Below are 15,834 nucleotides of genomic sequence, written 5' to 3'. Positions count from 1 at the left end.
CCCAACCCAACCGGCAGTCACCGGTTTTCAGGCTGTATGTACTAAGTACAACCCCTGGGACACAACCTCTCTCCTCATCTATTTCATGTGAAATAGCAGCTCTGGGCCCCATGGGCTCGAGCCACCCCAGTTTATATATATGTATTTATTTATTGTGTCTTCCCATTGCTTTGGTACTTACTTGTTGTACCCCTTATTTATTTTTGCTTTTAACTTGTATGTGGATGGAGGTGGAAATAAAAAGTTTTCTAGGACAGCATGGCTCAGCTCATTACTCATGGGGGATGGAGTTACAGATGGGAAAATCCTTCTGCTTTGGCTGCTTTTTGGGTGAAAATCCAGGGCATGGGGGGCCACCCCACAGCCCAGGAACCACCGTGACCCATGCAGGACCCTCCACTACTCTGTCTCCATGCCCGCACCACAGCTGGGAGGTGACTGAAGTGGGCATCTCATAGTGGATCCCTGGCAGCTGCCTGAAACTGTCACCTCTGCCCCAGCTATGGCCAGCAAATGGCATGGTGGGCAGCAGGACAACGAGCAGCATGGCATTACAAGGTGTGGCATGATATCACATAGTACCATGTGGAGCGCTATATAATACAATGTCACATCACACCATGTCTTATCAGGTGGTCAAACATTGGTGGTTGACCACATTGGTGGTTTGGTGGTAGTGATCACAGCATCCCAGAAATCTCATTTCTGGCCAAATGACCACAGAGAGATACTTATTCTGTGCCAAAACCTCCCCCCTACATCTGAGGGGCAGCAAGAGCAGTCAGGGGAATGTGTACAAGGCAGCCTGCTCCTGCTGGGAACCGTCAGGGGCTCTTGGGTGGATATGAACTCAAGCCCTCCAGCTCTGTCACTTCAGGCAAAGCCTTGTTCCTCCGGAAGAAGAAGCGTGTCTCCTCCTCGGCAGCCAGGATTTCACTGAGGGCTGACACCACAGGGTCATGGTCCTTTAGCATCTCTGGGTAGCGACTCCGAGCCCTCTCAGTCCGCAGGGAGCGCCGCACAGGGGTTAGAAATTTAAATTCTCTGTGTTCTGGCAATTCCCTTCCTCTGTGGGGAGAAGAGCCTCAGGTAAACCCTGCAGAGGACCACGGGCATGCAAGGGTGTGTGCTGCCTGGAGCAGGAGGCTCAGCCTTACCTGGTTGCTGATGTAACCAGTAACTTGACTGAGGGAGGGAGGGAGGTCATGTGCCTCCCCACCAGGCCCGGAGTTGATGCTAAAGGACGCCTCTCAGCGGGACAAGGTGTGATAGGCGCCCGAGGAGGGGCTTCTTCTTCCTTTGCTCCTGGCAGAAAAGGAAAAGTGTTGTTATATTTCTAGAGTCCCATACCTTCCTTTGGTGTTTTCTTATGGCTGTAGATCTTCACAGCACAGACTCCTTCTTCTGCATGTTGCTCCTTCTTAGTCAGGGCTCCTTCCAGGCTCTCCCTGACTGGCCAACCCACCCCCTTTTATCCCAGCTACCCTCACAAGCCACAGCTGCAGCCCAATGAAGGACATTGCAGCTGCAGCCCATCAAGATCAACTGGGACCTACCAGGGCAAGGCCTATAGACAGATATTGAAGTACAATACAGATATTTTACTGGGACTCAAAGGCCACCTCTACTACAGAAAAAGGCAGCACAGTTGCAGCACTGGCTAGGGGTTACACCTCGGCACTCTGGACAGGGGCAAGGTGCCTGCCTGCAGAGGCTTGCAGGGCCAGGACCCTCCCTAGCCCAGGCAGAAGAACAGTGTCCCATTTTTCAGATCAGGATTCCAGAGTTTCACCACACTCCTTAAGAGGGACACGAGGTGCCGGGACAGACTGTAAACCGTGTGGCCTCCAGGCTGGCAACACCTGGGAGCGCCCATGCTCATCAACCCCACAATGCTCAGGTTACCTTCCAGTTTCTGGCCTGCATCCTTCAAAATAGTGAGAGCAGTTTCTCGGAGATCTTCAACTGGCTGCAGGAAAAGCAGAACATGGGTCAGGGCAGCTCTGGCATGGGAATGGAGACCAGAGTTAGAGATGAATGGGAGGAAAGGCTTTTGCTGCTCAGCCTGTGCTGAGGATAGGAAGAGGCTGCAGTATTCCCCTTTGCCCAGTGGGATCCATCAGCACCCAGCTGGCCAGGTGCCCACCCTGCATGGGCACATCCTGCAGCACGGAATGGGACTGGCAGCTCTAAAAGACTTTTTCACCAGTGACTAATGCTGCTAAACTCATTCCAAAACCCGGCCCCTGGATCTCCTGGAACCCTTCCAGACCAGACACAGGGAACACTCACCTCAGCCCCAGCGCTGACTGCTTCTCTGTACAGCTGCAACACATCAAAGGGGCCACTCCGGGCCAGCAGCTTTGCTTGGCAGATCCAGAATTTGGCAAATTTCTCTGCCTGGGGCACAAGGGACAGCACTGTTGAGATCTCCTCTGCATGGACACCCTGCAAGGAGAAGGGTAAGGGTCTGAAGGAAGGTGTCCATGGCATGGATGAGTGTGTGCACCAGGAGGAAGCAGACCGTGCCTGACCACAGCTCACAGCACTCTCCAGGAGGAGGCTCTCAAAAGTCTGGCTTTGCAAATCTCCTATCTCTCCCTTGGATAATTTGGTCTAGTATTCCAGAGGGGTGTCAAAGGAGAGAATGCAGTGCTGGCATAATTGGGGCCAGTAAACCCTGGAGCAGGGCTAGTGGTCAGTGTTGGTCTGGTCTCTGCCTTCTCCCAGTCAGCTCACTATTGTATCCATATTGCTGTTATTATATTTCTAGAGTCCCGTACCTTATGAGCAGTTCTTCCCAGCAGTGTTGTTCCTGCTTCTTCCCCAGGGCTCCTCCAAGGCTCTCCCTGACCAGAAAGCCCAGCCCCTTTTATCCCAGTTATCTTCCTTTGCTACAGCTGCAGCCCAATTAAGTACATCACAGCTGGGGCTCATTTAGAACAACTAGGATTGGGGCACAACCACTTACACAATGCCTATATTTTACAAGGACTCCTACTACAGCTCACTGCCTGCCTTTGGCCTACCCATAACTTTACGAGCACTTGTATTTTCCTATGTTTCCCCTCTTGCCACTGAACACTTGTTACCAACCCCTCTTAGCTACTGGAGGGAAATGGCCCTGGTCCCCAGGCACGCTTCAGGAGAGGAGAAGCTCATTCAAGCAGCTCCTTCCCTATTCTCACCTCCTCAATGAGCTGCAGGCACTCAGTTAATATGCTGTTTGCCTGGGCTCGGAAGTGCTGCTCTTGTTTCTCTGTTGGCTTGCCCTTTCTGCAGGATGGTATCACCGCCTGCTTCTGAAGCAACCTCATTGGCGGCCGCTTGTATGTCCTGCCTTTGGCTGCCAACCACTCCTCCAGCTGTTTCCTGTCCAAGGACAGAGAAATCACAGTTACCACAGCAGACAGTGTCCTCGGAGTATTCCTTTAGCCAACTTCAGCTGCTTAAAAAGAATCAGTATATCTATCTCAGAAACACACCTGAGCTCTGGGACTGGGAGAGGAAATCACACTCAAGCCAAAGCCTTGAGGCTGGAGCAGGAGAGTGGCCACACACTTTCCTTGCACTTACTGAAGTGGTGGGAGAGAAACCCAGGGTGCCACCCAACATTATGCCCAACCCCTTCTTTTTAAGGCCATCAACCCCCCCACAAGCTTTTGCTCATAAAAGACTTTGGACTCCATTTCCAGCAGGATGGTGCTGGCTCACTCAGAGCTGCCCCTTACCTGCGCTCATCTGTAGTTCCCGGAGTCCTTGGAACAGGCCGAGCGTGCATGTCACTTGCCTTTGGCAGCTCTGGTTTAAGCTGCAAAGGCTGGTTATTTGTATTTTGTGACATGCTTCTTTATTTTTTCAAGGCTTCCCTGAATTTTTTCAGAGGTGGGTCTTCTTTAGTCTGATGGTTCTATAAAAGAGACACACAAAACTCAGGATGAAAACCTTCCAAACATTCCTCCTTCCCCCAACCAAGTTCCCAAGGCATCACAGTAAGACAAAACCTTGGACTCTCAATTCAGTTGCCTGAGCCCCTCAGATCACCAACTCTCAGTCCATCACCACCCTTCAGATAATCAATTCTCAGTTCATCAAGAGGAGAGGAGTCCTTCTTGTGCCGTAGGCTTCCCCTGGAAACCCAGTTGAAACTTTGTGTGTTACCATGTCAGTCGTGGCACTGCCCAGAGAACATCTGCCATCCTGACATCTTCTGTCCATGTCCATGCTCTCACCACTGCACACGGACCAGAGCTGCTTCCAGGGTTTTCCTTTTAAGGGTGCTTTGTCCAGTTCCAAAAAGAGCACAGTCTCTCCCCTTTTGGGACACCTGTCCCCCCCAAATTTCACCCTCTGGGGCCGAGGGGTCTCAACACTGAACTCTCTTGGCTCTGAGCCATTGCCTCCCCCTGGATGCAGTCTCTGTGTCACAGGAAACGTGATTCTGTCCATGGCTATACAAGAAAAGTCCAGCCAAAGGCCACTGCATCATCTCCTGCCACCTAGAATTCTTCTCAACTTCTCTCGGACATCTTTCACTTGCACAAACTTGCATCACACTTGCCCATTTCCTGCTATTCATCCCTATCTCTCTTCTCATTTAGGAGGAGGATCAGCATTTGTAAGGTTTCAGTCATCCAATAAAAGGGTTAAAAATCTCAAGCTCTGCCTGTCCAGAACTCCCACGCGACCCTGCCGAGCGCACCCTCCCCTTCTCCTTCTCAGCCACCTGCTATCAAATTCCAGGGTGGCACAGGCACAGGCACCGGCCCCCCCCGTCTCTCTCCCCTGGGTGGGGATGGGTCCCGATGACTCTCCAACGACCCTCCACCCTTCCATCCTGCAAGGGCCTCTGCACCTCCCCTCTCTGTCCGAGGCCCTACCTCACCCGGCCGCACGGCTTCCCCTCCTGCGCCCGGCCCGCAGCTGGGCAGCGCAGCTCCGAACCTTTCCCTGACCGGAACCAAAGAGAGCTTTCCTGGGAGTCCTCTGCTTCTGACCTCCGTGTTCTCACAGGCCTTTCCATGTCCTCAGTGGCCACTGGGAGAGTTATGCCTCTCTCTGTTCAGAGGATTTGTGATTACCACATGGCAAAGCAGCTGTCAACAGAACAATAACACAACAGCCACCGGGACACAGGCAAAGGAGCAGTCTCCCAAACTGAAACTCCTAACTAAGCTAAACTCCTTTGAAAAACACCTAGTTTGATTAATTGTCAGCTACTTAGCAATCTGTGATATGTCCCCCATTTGGAGTCAGGATCTCATGACCCTGACTTGGGGATGTGGCTTTCAAAGTTTTCTGAATTGCAGCCAGGATGAAAAATTGTTATGACTAAAGTACGTTCCCTTGTGACCCTATTAAGCAGTGATCCTGAGTGAGACCTTTTGAGCTCTCTTCGACTGCTGGGGGCTGTGACCAGCATCTCCTGCTGAGTGAGGCTTCTCAGAGCCAGCAAACTCTCACATTTGCTGTACTTGGAGGAACATTTGTGTTCTGGTTTCAGATTGATTGGTTTCAGATTTTAGCTTGCTTTTTCTCTATGTGCTTTAACCATCCAGTAAGTAAAGTGAAGCTTGACAATGAATTTTGTTGTGCTTTCACTTTAATATTAAACCTGCTTTGGCCTTTGCCAGTCATTCTTTAAGCAACCACTCACTTAAAGCATGAAAGATTCAAAAGCTTCCTACTTACATGCTTGAGTTTAGAGACCAGTTCTGAGGGTGGGTTTCGATGATAAATCCTGTTCTTTCAAGTGGGTCTGTAAAAGTCCAACAAGTTACCAGGTTATTTAACAAATTATCAGGCTATTTATAAGCCATAAAAAAAGCAGAGGAATTAAGTATCTAACCCACTGCTGGTTGTCCGAGACACAGGAGCTTAGGAGCAGCTTTTAGAAATCAAAAACCTGTCAAGGAGTACTACCACATACTATTAATTTTCTTTTGTGTGGCATCAGAAAAGCAAGCCACTAACATCCAAGGTTGTCACAAAACTTCTATGGACAACAAAATTTACCAAAATTATTCCTTGTTGAAGATTGCCATGCAAGATATTTTCAATTACCATCTGTATGGCAGATTATCTTTTGTCAAGTGGGCAGTTTGCTTTATCTCTCTCTTTGAGTGACCACAATCACACCTCCCTGGGAGGGGACATCTGCTGCTAACAGACTATTGAATGCCACTGCATGACTGTAAGAACTATAACATCCCATTGGGAGATGTGAGCCCAGAGGGAGGAGCCAAGCATTGCTATCCACATATAATTCAGAAGTTTTTGAATCACCAGCACGGCTTTCTCCCTGGGATTCCCCAGAGGAACAGCTGCTGTCTCTTCTTCCCCTGGATCTTCAGAGGAAGAATACATCCTTTTCTGCAGATCCCCTTGCTCCAACAGAACCACCCCTGACCCTGCAGGAGGGCTGAGCCACAATTCCAATGGGACTGCTACCAACATCCTGATCCACAGGGTGTCAGGTTGGGTTCTGACTCTGTCAGTGTTGTTCTAGTGTACTGCACTGTTTATTTTATCCTTTTTTTTTTTTCGTATTAAAGAACTGTTATTTTCTGCTCCCACATTTTTGCCTGAGAGCCCCTTAACTTAAACTTTATAGCAATTCGGAGGGATGAGGAGGGTTTACATTCTCCATTTCAGGGGAGGCTCCTGCCTTCCTTAGCAGGCACCTGTCTTTCCAAACCAAGACACTCCTGCAGGCAGTGGTCTGGCAGGTAGCGGGTTTGGAGGCTCCCAGACTGCCAGAGCCAGGAGCTGAGATGAGAAAGTTTCAGAGTTTCATAAAATATGCAGAAGAGACACCATCAGCCACTGGGAAACGCCAGCACTCAAACCATTCCTTTGCTCCTGCTGCCAGTAACGACAGACCGGTGCCAGGGTAGAGCCCAGACAGGAGCTGGTTCTTTGTACACAGGCCAGAGAAGGTAGACACTGGTCAGTGGGGAGAGCCAGCTATACCTCAGACCTTTACATATCATCTCATCCAAGCCCAACATCCTCCTAACTTACTTGGCACTTGTGCATTTCAGCCTTTCCTTGGCTACTTGGCAGTTCTGCAGCTGGCTCCTCAGTTTGCTGCAAAGAGATGGCAGGAAATGCACTGCACACAGGACAGTCTCAGTATTTAAGAACTCATGACATTGGATTTCTGTTACTCTCAAACACTACATTGCACACCTCCCTGCCTGGGGAGCCTGGCAATGCTGTTCCCAGAAACTCCCTTGCACATGCTATTGCCCAGAGGCTCGTTGCCACTTAAACTTCCCGACCTTCACAGTGTGATGCCACTCAACCCCTCAGCTGGGCAGGGCTCAGTTTGCAGAAGGAAAGGCTTCCACTGAGCCCAAGAGCAGCACGACCCTCCAGCACACTCCCACTCCTCCCAGACCGCGTCCCTGGGCCCGTTTCGTGGGCACCTGCCGCGGATTCACACATCGTTACTCACACCGCCCGCCCTCAGCAGCTTCCCACCGGCCATCTGTGCCCCTTCTGCGCTCCCACAGAACTCGGGCCTCCCCACAAGGTACCCGCCCCACGGGGTCCGCAGCTCCGCCGCACCGCAGGTCCGGCTAGCTCCGTTCTCCGCCGCCACGGCCCCTGGGCCACCCGCACCCCCAGCACCGGGACCCCTCAGACCCCGCTCCGAGGCTCCCGCTCAGAGAGTCCCTCACCCGCCGCTCCCGCCCCTCAGACCCCGCTCCGAGGCTCCCGCTCCGAGAGTCCCTCACCCGCCGCTCCCGCCCCTCAGACCCCGCTCCGAGAGTCCCTCACCCGAGGCTCCCTCACCCGTCGCTCCCGCCCGCTCCGTCCCGGGCGCCGCCGCCGAACCGCCGCCGGCACTCCCGACAACCTTGGCGCTGCCGTTATTAGCCACCGCCTTCTTCAAAGCGACCAATGAGGAGAGCTAAGCGCCGGCCGTGGCTCTGTGATTGGCTGGGCGGGGTCGGGGCGGGGCTTTGCCCGCGGTGATAGATGCCGCGCCGTGAGCGGCCGTATCGTGCCGTCCAGAGCCGGGCCACGCTGTGCTACGCCGTGCTATTAGAAACGGGATACGCGCCTGGAACGAAAGGTATTTCAGCATTTATTATCATTTAAAATAAGGCCTAAAGTATGATGGAACGTTCCCGTGGGGGATGCTGCAGCGCCGGTGCTGGGTTTGTTTGAGCAGCGATGTCCCCGATGTTCCAGGTGGAGCGGCACGGATTCACTTGGTCAGATGTCCCTTTTTATCCTGTTTTCTGTCCGTTTGGGTTGGTTTCTGTTTGGACTTTCATTTGCAGGAAGGTTTAAGGCATTTGATTAGCTATTACAGTTCTGTCCAGGCTGGCTTATGGTGTACTTTACTGAGGTATGTTAGGGCACGGTGAGTACCATATTTCTTACAACTGCCCTTGTACAATATAATAACCAAACAAACAGTACATGCTTAACAATCTTTCAACTATTTACAACTGTTTCTAAGCTATTTTTGACAGCACTATGGCACGGTGTGTGATGCTATGCCACATCTAGCCATGCTGAAATAAACAGGATAAGTAGACCTCAGCTCGGGATTGGGCAGCTCGGGCGGATCTGCAGCTTCCCGTCGTCTCTCCCAGAGCAACTCAGACAAGAAGGATACGCACAATTTTGTCCGTTAAGGGCAAAGCTGAGGGTCTAGTCCCACTGAGAGCTTATGAAAGCGTTCTGATGGTCCATCGTTGCTTTTTCCCACTCCTTCCCGTCCACTCTCGGCGCCGGGGACGACTCCTGTGCTCAGGGCGAGAGGGACTCCGAAGGTGTTCCGCAACTCTGCAGGCTCAGCACTCTGCTCCTCACGTCCAGACATCACTCCAATCTCTCAACTCTTAGGTGGCTCGTTGTTTTGGGGGTTTTCTCAGTACGTTTGGAGCAGGGGTCTCACACAGCATGCTGGTCCTTAGAGTTGTTTTGCATATCCCTCCCCTCCAAAGTCTCTTCTCCTCACTGTTCGGGAGGTACCCCACCCTTCCCTGTCTAAGAGAAGGGCCGTTAACTCGCCCCAGCCAGGGCTTTTACTGATACAAAAACAACTATTAACAACAACGACCCGTAATTACCATAACATAACAAGCAGAACTTCGGCAGCAACAGTGATAACCTTTTTCTCACAGAAAAATTGGCAGAATTTTTGTTCGTAACTGCTATACTGCACCATGCTGTTCCACATGGATGCTCAGATTTTAAGATTGGTACTTGGTACGACCACTGAAAATTAGATCTGCCTCTGCGAAAACACAGGGGTTAAAAACCAGAGGTGCGCACCTGGGAGCTCTCTTGGGCTCCTGCGGTGAAAGAGGTCAGAGCTCTGCTCTGCCCAGCTGTCTGCTGCTGGCTGGGGGAGAGGAGAGCCGCGTGGCCTGGGGAAGGTGCCCTGACGCTGAGGGGCCCAAGGGTGGAGGAATGGAAGGAATGGAGGAGCACCAGAGGTGTTCTACCCGGCCCCCCCCTCGGGAGACGGAGAGAGAGGAGGCAGCCCGTGCTTGTTACCTTGAAATTCTATAAACATGTGCCTGCAGCAGGGCCGCACGGCTGCAGAGAAGGACTGGTGGGGGGAAACTCCCGCAAGGTGTCCAGCCGAGTGTAAGTGCTTTTAACCCCTTTGTGGATAATGAAAACTTAGCAGAGCATTACCCTTCCCCTGGAGAAGATATGAATTTAGAGGGTGAAGAAGGAACTGAGTAAAGGAGAGGAAGGTCTGAGCAAGAGAGAGAAAGAAGAGCCCCAGGGGGTGGAAAGGGTGATGGAGTAGCATGTGCTGGACGCTTTTTGTATAGCTATGGACTTTTTCCGTGCGCTGCAGAGGCTCTATTCAAGGGGGACCCGGGCCTCCGAACCAGGAGGAGTGCAGTGTGGATGCCACTCGGCCCCAGGGGGTGCTAAAAATATGGGGGGGACAGATGTCTCGAAAGGAGAGACTGTGCCTTTTGGAGTGGGATAATGCATCCTTAAAAGACAACCCTTGAGACAGCTTGGTTCCAAGTTCGGTGGTGAGACCACTGAACATGGAAAGGAAGAAGATACCATGTCTACAAGAAGGACTCCTCCCTTTTGGATGAACTGAGAATTGGGTGTTCTGGAGGGTGGTGCCAGACTAAGAGTTGGTGATTTTGGAAGATGTATGGTATTGGGAATTTGGTGGCGGGAGGAGAATGCTGTTGTAAGATTTTCATTTTCCTTGTGTGTTTTTTCTTCCACGTCCAGTCTAGTTAATAAACATTTTTTTTCTTTCTTTTAAGCAAGAGCCTGCGGTTCTTATTCCAGGTCACATCACATCTCACAGCAGATACCAGAGAGAGGTATCCTCGTGGGGGCACTGGCATTGTGCCAGGCTTAAACCATGACAGTATCAAATATCTAAATTTTGTTTTAAATATATTTTTAAATAACAAATGCATATTTATTAAACTTTGCAGAGGAGAACTGTATGCCTACACTTGGAGCAGGCAGCAGCACAAAGTACCAGGCAAGAGACTGGCAAGGGGATAGGCAGGTGCTGTGAACAGTGACCACCGTGCAGCTGTGGAGAGTGGGGGAGCCCTGCTCTCACCCCCCAGTGCCAGCAGGCCGTGCTCCTGGCCCCATCACGCTCTTCTCCTGCTCTCTCAGTATTCCTTGACAGGTTTTTGATTTCTAAAAGCTGCTCCTAAGCTCCTGTGTCTCAGACAACCAGCAGTGGGTTAGATACTTAATTCCTCTGCTTTTTTTATGGCTTATAAATAGCCTGATAATTTGTTAAATAACCTGGTAACTTGTTGGACTTTTACAGACCCACTTGAAAGAACAGGATTTATCATCGAAACCCACCCTCAGAACTGGTCTCTAAACTCAAGCATGTAAGTAGGAAGCTTTTGAATCTTTCATGCTTTAAGTGAGTGGTTGCTTAAAGAATGACTGGCAAAGGCCAAAGCAGGTTTAATATTAAAGTGAAAGCACAACAAAATTCATTGTCAAGCTTCACTTTACTTACTGGATGGTTAAAGCACATAGAGAAAAAGCAAGCTAAAATCTGAAACCAATCAATCTGAAACCAGAACACAAATGTTCCTCCAAGTACAGCAAATGTGAGAGTTTGCTGGCTCTGAGAAGCCTCACTCAGCAGGAGATGCTGGTCACAGCCCCCAGCAGTCGAAGAGAGCTCAAAAGGTCTCACTCAGGATCACTGCTTAATAGGGTCACAAGAGAACGTACTTTAGTCATAACAATTTTTCATCCTGGCTGCAATTCAGAAAACTTTGAAAGCCACATCCCCAAGTCAGGGTCATGAGATCCTGACTCCAAATGGGGGACATATCACAGATTGCTAAGTAGCTGACAATTAATCAAACTAGGTGTTTTTCAAAGGAGTTTAGCTTAGTTAGGAGTTTTAGTTTGGGAGACTGCTCCTTTGCCTGTGTCCGGGTGGCTGTTGTGTTATTGTTCTGTTGACAGCTGCTTTGCCATGTGGTAATCACAAATCCTCTGAACAGAGAGAGGCATAACTCTCCCAGTGGCCACTGAGGACATGGAAAGGCCTGTGAGAACACGGAGGTCAGAAGCAGAGGACTCCCAGGAAAGCTCTCTTTGGTTCCGGTCAGGGAAAGGTTCGGAGCTGCGCTGCCCAGCTGCGGGCCGGGCGCAGGAGGGGAAGCCGTGCGGCCGGGTGAGGTAGGGCCTCGGACAGAGAGGGGAGGTGCAGAGGCCCTTGCAGGATGGAAGGGTGGAGGGTCGTTGGAGAGTCATCGGGACCCATCCCCACCCAGGGGAGAGAGACGGGGGGGGCCGGTGCCTGTGCCTGTGCCACCCTGGAATTTGATAGCAGGTGGCTGAGAAGGAGAAGGGGAGGGTGCGCTCGGCAGGGTCGCGTGGGAGTTCTGGACAGGCAGAGCTTGAGATTTTTAACCCTTTTATTGGATGACTGAAACCTTACAAATGCTGATCCTCCTCCTAAATGAGAAGAGAGATAGGGATGAATAGCAGGAAATGGGCAAGTGTGATGCAAGTTTGTGCAAGTGAAAGATGTCCGAGAGAAGTTGAGAAGAATTCTAGGTGGCAGGAGATGATGCAGTGGCCTTTGGCTGGACTTTTCTTGTATAGCCATGGACAGAATCACGTTTCCTGTGACACAGAGACTGCATCCAGGGGGAGGCAATGGCTCAGAGCCAAGAGAGTTCAGTGTTGAGACCCCTCGGCCCCAGAGGGTGAAATTTGGGGGGGACAGGTGTCCCAAAAGGGGAGAGACTGTGCTCTTTTTGGAACTGGACAAAGCACCCTTAAAAGGAAAACCCTGGAAGCAGCTCTGGTCCGTGTGCAGTGGTGAGAGCATGGACATGGACAGAAGATGTCAGGATGGCAGATGTTCTCTGGGCAGTGCCACGAGTGACATGGTAACACACAAAGTTTCAACTGGGTTTCCAGGGGAAGCCTATGGCACAAGAAGGACTCCTCTCCTCTTGATGAACTGAGAATTGATTATCTGAAGGATGGTGATGGACTGAGAGTTGGTGATCTGAGGGGCTCAGGCAACTGAATTGAGAGTCCAAGGTTTTGTCTTACTGTGATGCCTTGGGAACTTGGTTGGGGGAAGGAGGAATGTTTGGAAGGTTTTCATCCTGAGTTTTGTGTGTCTCTTTTATAGAACCATCAGACTAAAGAAGACCCAGCTCGGGATAAATACAGGAAAGCCTTGAAAAAATAAAGAAGCATGTCACAAAATACAAATAACCAGCCTTTGCAGCTTAAACCAGAGCTGCCAAAGGCAAGTGACATGCACGCTCGGCCTGTTCCAAGGACTCCGGGAACTACAGATGAGCGCAGGTAAGGGGCAGCTCTGAGTGAGCCAGCACCATCCTGCTGGAAATGGAGTCCAAAGTCTTTTATGAGCAAAAGCTTGTGGGGGGATTGATGGCCTTAAAAAGAAGGGGTTGGGCATAATGTTGGGTGGCACCCTGGGTTTCTCTCCCACCACTTCAGTAAGTGCAAGGAAAGTGTGTGGCCACTCTCCTGCTCCAGCCTCAAGGCTTTGGCTTGAGTGAGATTTCCTCTCCCAGTCCCAGAGCTCAGGTGTGTTTCTGAGATAGATATACTGATTCTTTTTAAGCAGCTGAAGTTGGCTAAAGGAATACTCCGAGGACACTGTCTGCTGTGGTAACTGTGATTTCTCTGTCCTTGGACAGGAAACAGCTGGAGGAGTGGTTGGCAGCCAAAGGCAGGGTATACAAGCGGCCGCCAATGAGGTTGCTTCAGAAGCAGGCGGTGATACCATCCTGCAGAAAGGGCAAGCCAACAGAGAAACAAGAGCAGCACTTCCGAGCCCAGGCAAACAGCATATTAACTGAGTGCCTGCAGCTCATTGAGGAGGTGAGAATAGGGAAGGAGCTGCTTGAATGAGCTTCTCCTCTCCTGAAGCGTGCCTGGGGACCAGGGCCATTTCCCTCCAGTAGCTAAGAGGGGTTGGTAACAAGTGTTCAGTGGCAAGAGGGGAAACATAGGAAAATACAAGTGCTCGTAAAGTTATGGGTAGGCCAAAGGCAGGCAGTGAGCTGTAGTAGGAGTCCTTGTAAAATATAGGCATTGTGTAAGTGGTTGTGCCCCAATCCTAGTTGTTCTAAATGAGCTCCAGCTGTGATATACTTAATTGGGCTGCAGCTGTAGCAAAGGAAGATAACTGGGATAAAAGGGGCTGGGCTTTCTGGTCAGGGAGAGCCTTGGAGGAGCCCTGGGGAAGAAGCAGGAACAACACTGCTGGGAAGAACTGCTCATAAGGTACGGGACTCTAGAAATATAATAACAGCAATATGGATACAATAGTGAGCTGCCTGGGAGAAGGCAGAGACCAGACCAACACTGACCACTAGCCCTGCTCCAGGGTTTACTGGCCCCAATTATGCCAGCACTGCATTCTCTCCTTTGACACCCCTCTGGAATACTAGACCAAATTATCCAAGGGAGAGATAGGAGATTTGCAAAGCCAGACTTTTGAGAGCCTCCTCCTGGAGAGTGCTGTGAGCTGTGGTCAGGCACGGTCTGCTTCCTCCTGGTGCACACACTCATCCATGCCATGGACACCTTCCTTCAGACCCTTACCCTTCTCCTTGCAGGGTGTCCATGCAGAGGAGATCTCAACAGTGCTGTCCCTTGTGCCCCAGGCAGAGAAATTTGCCAAATTCTGGATCTGCCAAGCAAAGCTGCTGGCCCGGAGTGGCCCCTTTGATGTGTTGCAGCTGTACAGACAAGCAGCTAGCACTGGGGCTGAGGTGAATGTTCCCTGTGTCTGGTCTGGAAGGGTTCCAGGAGATCCAGGGGCCGGGTTTTGGAATGAGTTTAGCAGCATTAGTCACTGGTGAAAAAGTCTTTTAGAGCTGCCAGTCCCATTCCGTGCTGCAGGATGTGCCCATGCAGGGTGGGCACCTGGCCAGCTGGGTGCTGATGGATCCCACTGGGCAAAGGGGAATACTGCAGCCTCTTCCTATCCTCAGCACAGGCTGAGCAGCAAAAGCCTTTCCTCCCATTCATCTCTAACTCTGGTCTCCATTCCCATGCCAGAGCTGCCCTGACCCATGTTCTGCTTTTCCTGCAGCCAGTTGAAGATCTCCGAGAAACTGCTCTCACTATTTTGAAGGATGCAGGCCAGAAACTGGAAGGTAACCTGAGCATTGTGGGGTTGATGAGCATGGGCGCTCCCAGGTGTTGCCAGCCTGGAGGCCACACGGTTTACAGTCTGTCCCGGCACCTCGTGTCCCTCTTAAGGAGTGTGGTGAAACTCTGGAATCCTGATCTGAAAAATGGGACACTGTTCTTCTGCCTGGGCTAGGGAGGGTCCTGGCCCTGCAAGCCTCTGCAGGCAGGCACCTTGCCCCTGTCCAGAGTGCCGAGGTGTAACCCCTAGCCAGTGCTGCAACTGTGCTGCCTTTTTCTGTAGTAGAGGTGGCCTTTGAGTCCCAGTAAAATATCTGTATTGTACTTCAATATCTGTCTATAGGCCTTGCCCTGGTAGGTCCCAGTTGATCTTGATGGGCTGCAGCTGCAATGTCCTTCATTGGGCTGCAGCTGTGGCTTGTGAGGGTAGCTGGGATAAAAGGGGGTGGGTTGGCCAGTCAGGGAGAGCCTGGAAGGAGCCCTGACTAAGAAGGAGCAACATGCAGAAGAAGGAGTCTGTGCTGTGAAGATCTACAGCCATAAGAAAACACCAAAGGAAGGTATGGGACTCTAGAAATATAACAACACTTTTCCTTTTCTGCCAGGAGCAAAGGAAGAAGAAGCCCCTCCTCGGGCGCCTATCACACCTTGTCCCGCTGAGAGGCGTCCTTTAGCATCAACTCCGGGCCTGGTGGGGAGGCACATGACCTCCCTCCCTCCCTCAGTCAAGTTACTGGTTACATCAGCAACCAGGTAAGGCTGAGCCTCCTGCTCCAGGCAGCACACACCCTTGCATGCCCGTGGTCCTCTGCAGGGTTTACCTGAGGCTCTTCTCCCCACAGAGGAAGGGAATTGCCTGAACACGGAGAATTTAAATTTCTAACTCCTGTGCGGCGTTCCCTGAGGATTGAGAGGGCTCGGAGTGTCTATCCAGGGATGCTAAAGGACCATGACCCTGTGGTTTCAGCCCTCAGTGAGATCGTGGCTGCCGAGGAGGAGACACGCTTCTTCTTCCGGAGGAACAAGGCTTTGCCTGAAGTGACAGAGCTGGAGGGCTTGAGTTCTTATCCACCTAAGAGCCCCCGAGGGTTGGCAACTAAATAAAAATCAAGTTTTTAAATTTTCTTTGCACATGTTTTTAAATAATGCTTTAAATTTTGTTTTATTATTTTAACACATTTTTAA

The 15,834-nt window shown here is 51.1% G+C and overlaps 2 protein-coding genes across 5 annotated transcripts; one reads left to right on the top strand and one right to left on the bottom strand.

The window, feature by feature from the left end:
- Positions 1-5: 5 nt before the first annotated feature.
- Positions 6-7,871, bottom strand: LOC131094951 (cytoskeleton-associated protein 2-like). Of its 3 annotated transcripts, XM_058042552.1 has the most exons (9): positions 7,801-7,871; positions 7,024-7,089; positions 5,692-5,758; positions 3,732-3,910; positions 3,189-3,372; positions 2,293-2,448; positions 1,906-1,969; positions 1,158-1,305; positions 9-1,068 (listed from the first exon to the last, which is right to left on the bottom strand). In XM_058042552.1, exons 4-9 carry the CDS (start codon positions 3,842-3,844, stop codon positions 825-827), a joined length of 909 nt encoding a protein of 302 aa, XP_057898535.1. In that variant the 5' UTR covers positions 3,845-3,910; positions 5,692-5,758; positions 7,024-7,089; positions 7,801-7,871; the 3' UTR covers positions 9-824. The 3 variants fall into 3 exon arrangements, with proteins under 3 accessions (XP_057898536.1, XP_057898535.1, XP_057898534.1); XM_058042551.1 differs by lacking the exon at positions 7,801-7,871 and having other exon boundaries at positions 7,024-7,097; XM_058042553.1 differs by lacking the exons at positions 2,293-2,448; positions 7,801-7,871 and having other exon boundaries at positions 6-1,068; positions 7,024-7,097.
- A 124-nt stretch (positions 7,872-7,995) lies between these two features.
- Positions 7,996-15,791, top strand: LOC131094899 (cytoskeleton-associated protein 2-like). 2 transcript variants are annotated; one of them, XM_058042493.1, is made up of 7 exons: positions 7,996-8,083; positions 10,802-10,868; positions 12,650-12,828; positions 13,188-13,371; positions 14,591-14,654; positions 15,255-15,402; positions 15,617-15,791. In XM_058042493.1, the coding sequence occupies exons 3-7, from the start codon at positions 12,716-12,718 to the stop codon at positions 15,624-15,626; spliced, it is 519 nt and encodes a 172-aa protein (XP_057898476.1). In that variant the 5' UTR covers positions 7,996-8,083; positions 10,802-10,868; positions 12,650-12,715; the 3' UTR covers positions 15,627-15,791. The 2 variants fall into 2 exon arrangements, with proteins under 2 accessions (XP_057898476.1, XP_057898475.1); XM_058042492.1 differs by having other exon boundaries at positions 15,492-15,791.
- Positions 15,792-15,834: the final 43 nt, after the last annotated feature.

Source organism: Melospiza georgiana, chromosome 31, assembly GCF_028018845.1.
Source record: "Melospiza georgiana isolate bMelGeo1 chromosome 31, bMelGeo1.pri, whole genome shotgun sequence".
Taxonomy (NCBI): Eukaryota; Metazoa; Chordata; class Aves; order Passeriformes; family Passerellidae; genus Melospiza; species Melospiza georgiana.
Note: the sequence above shows the minus strand (reverse complement) of the source record. Positions and strands in the feature narration are given on the sequence as shown.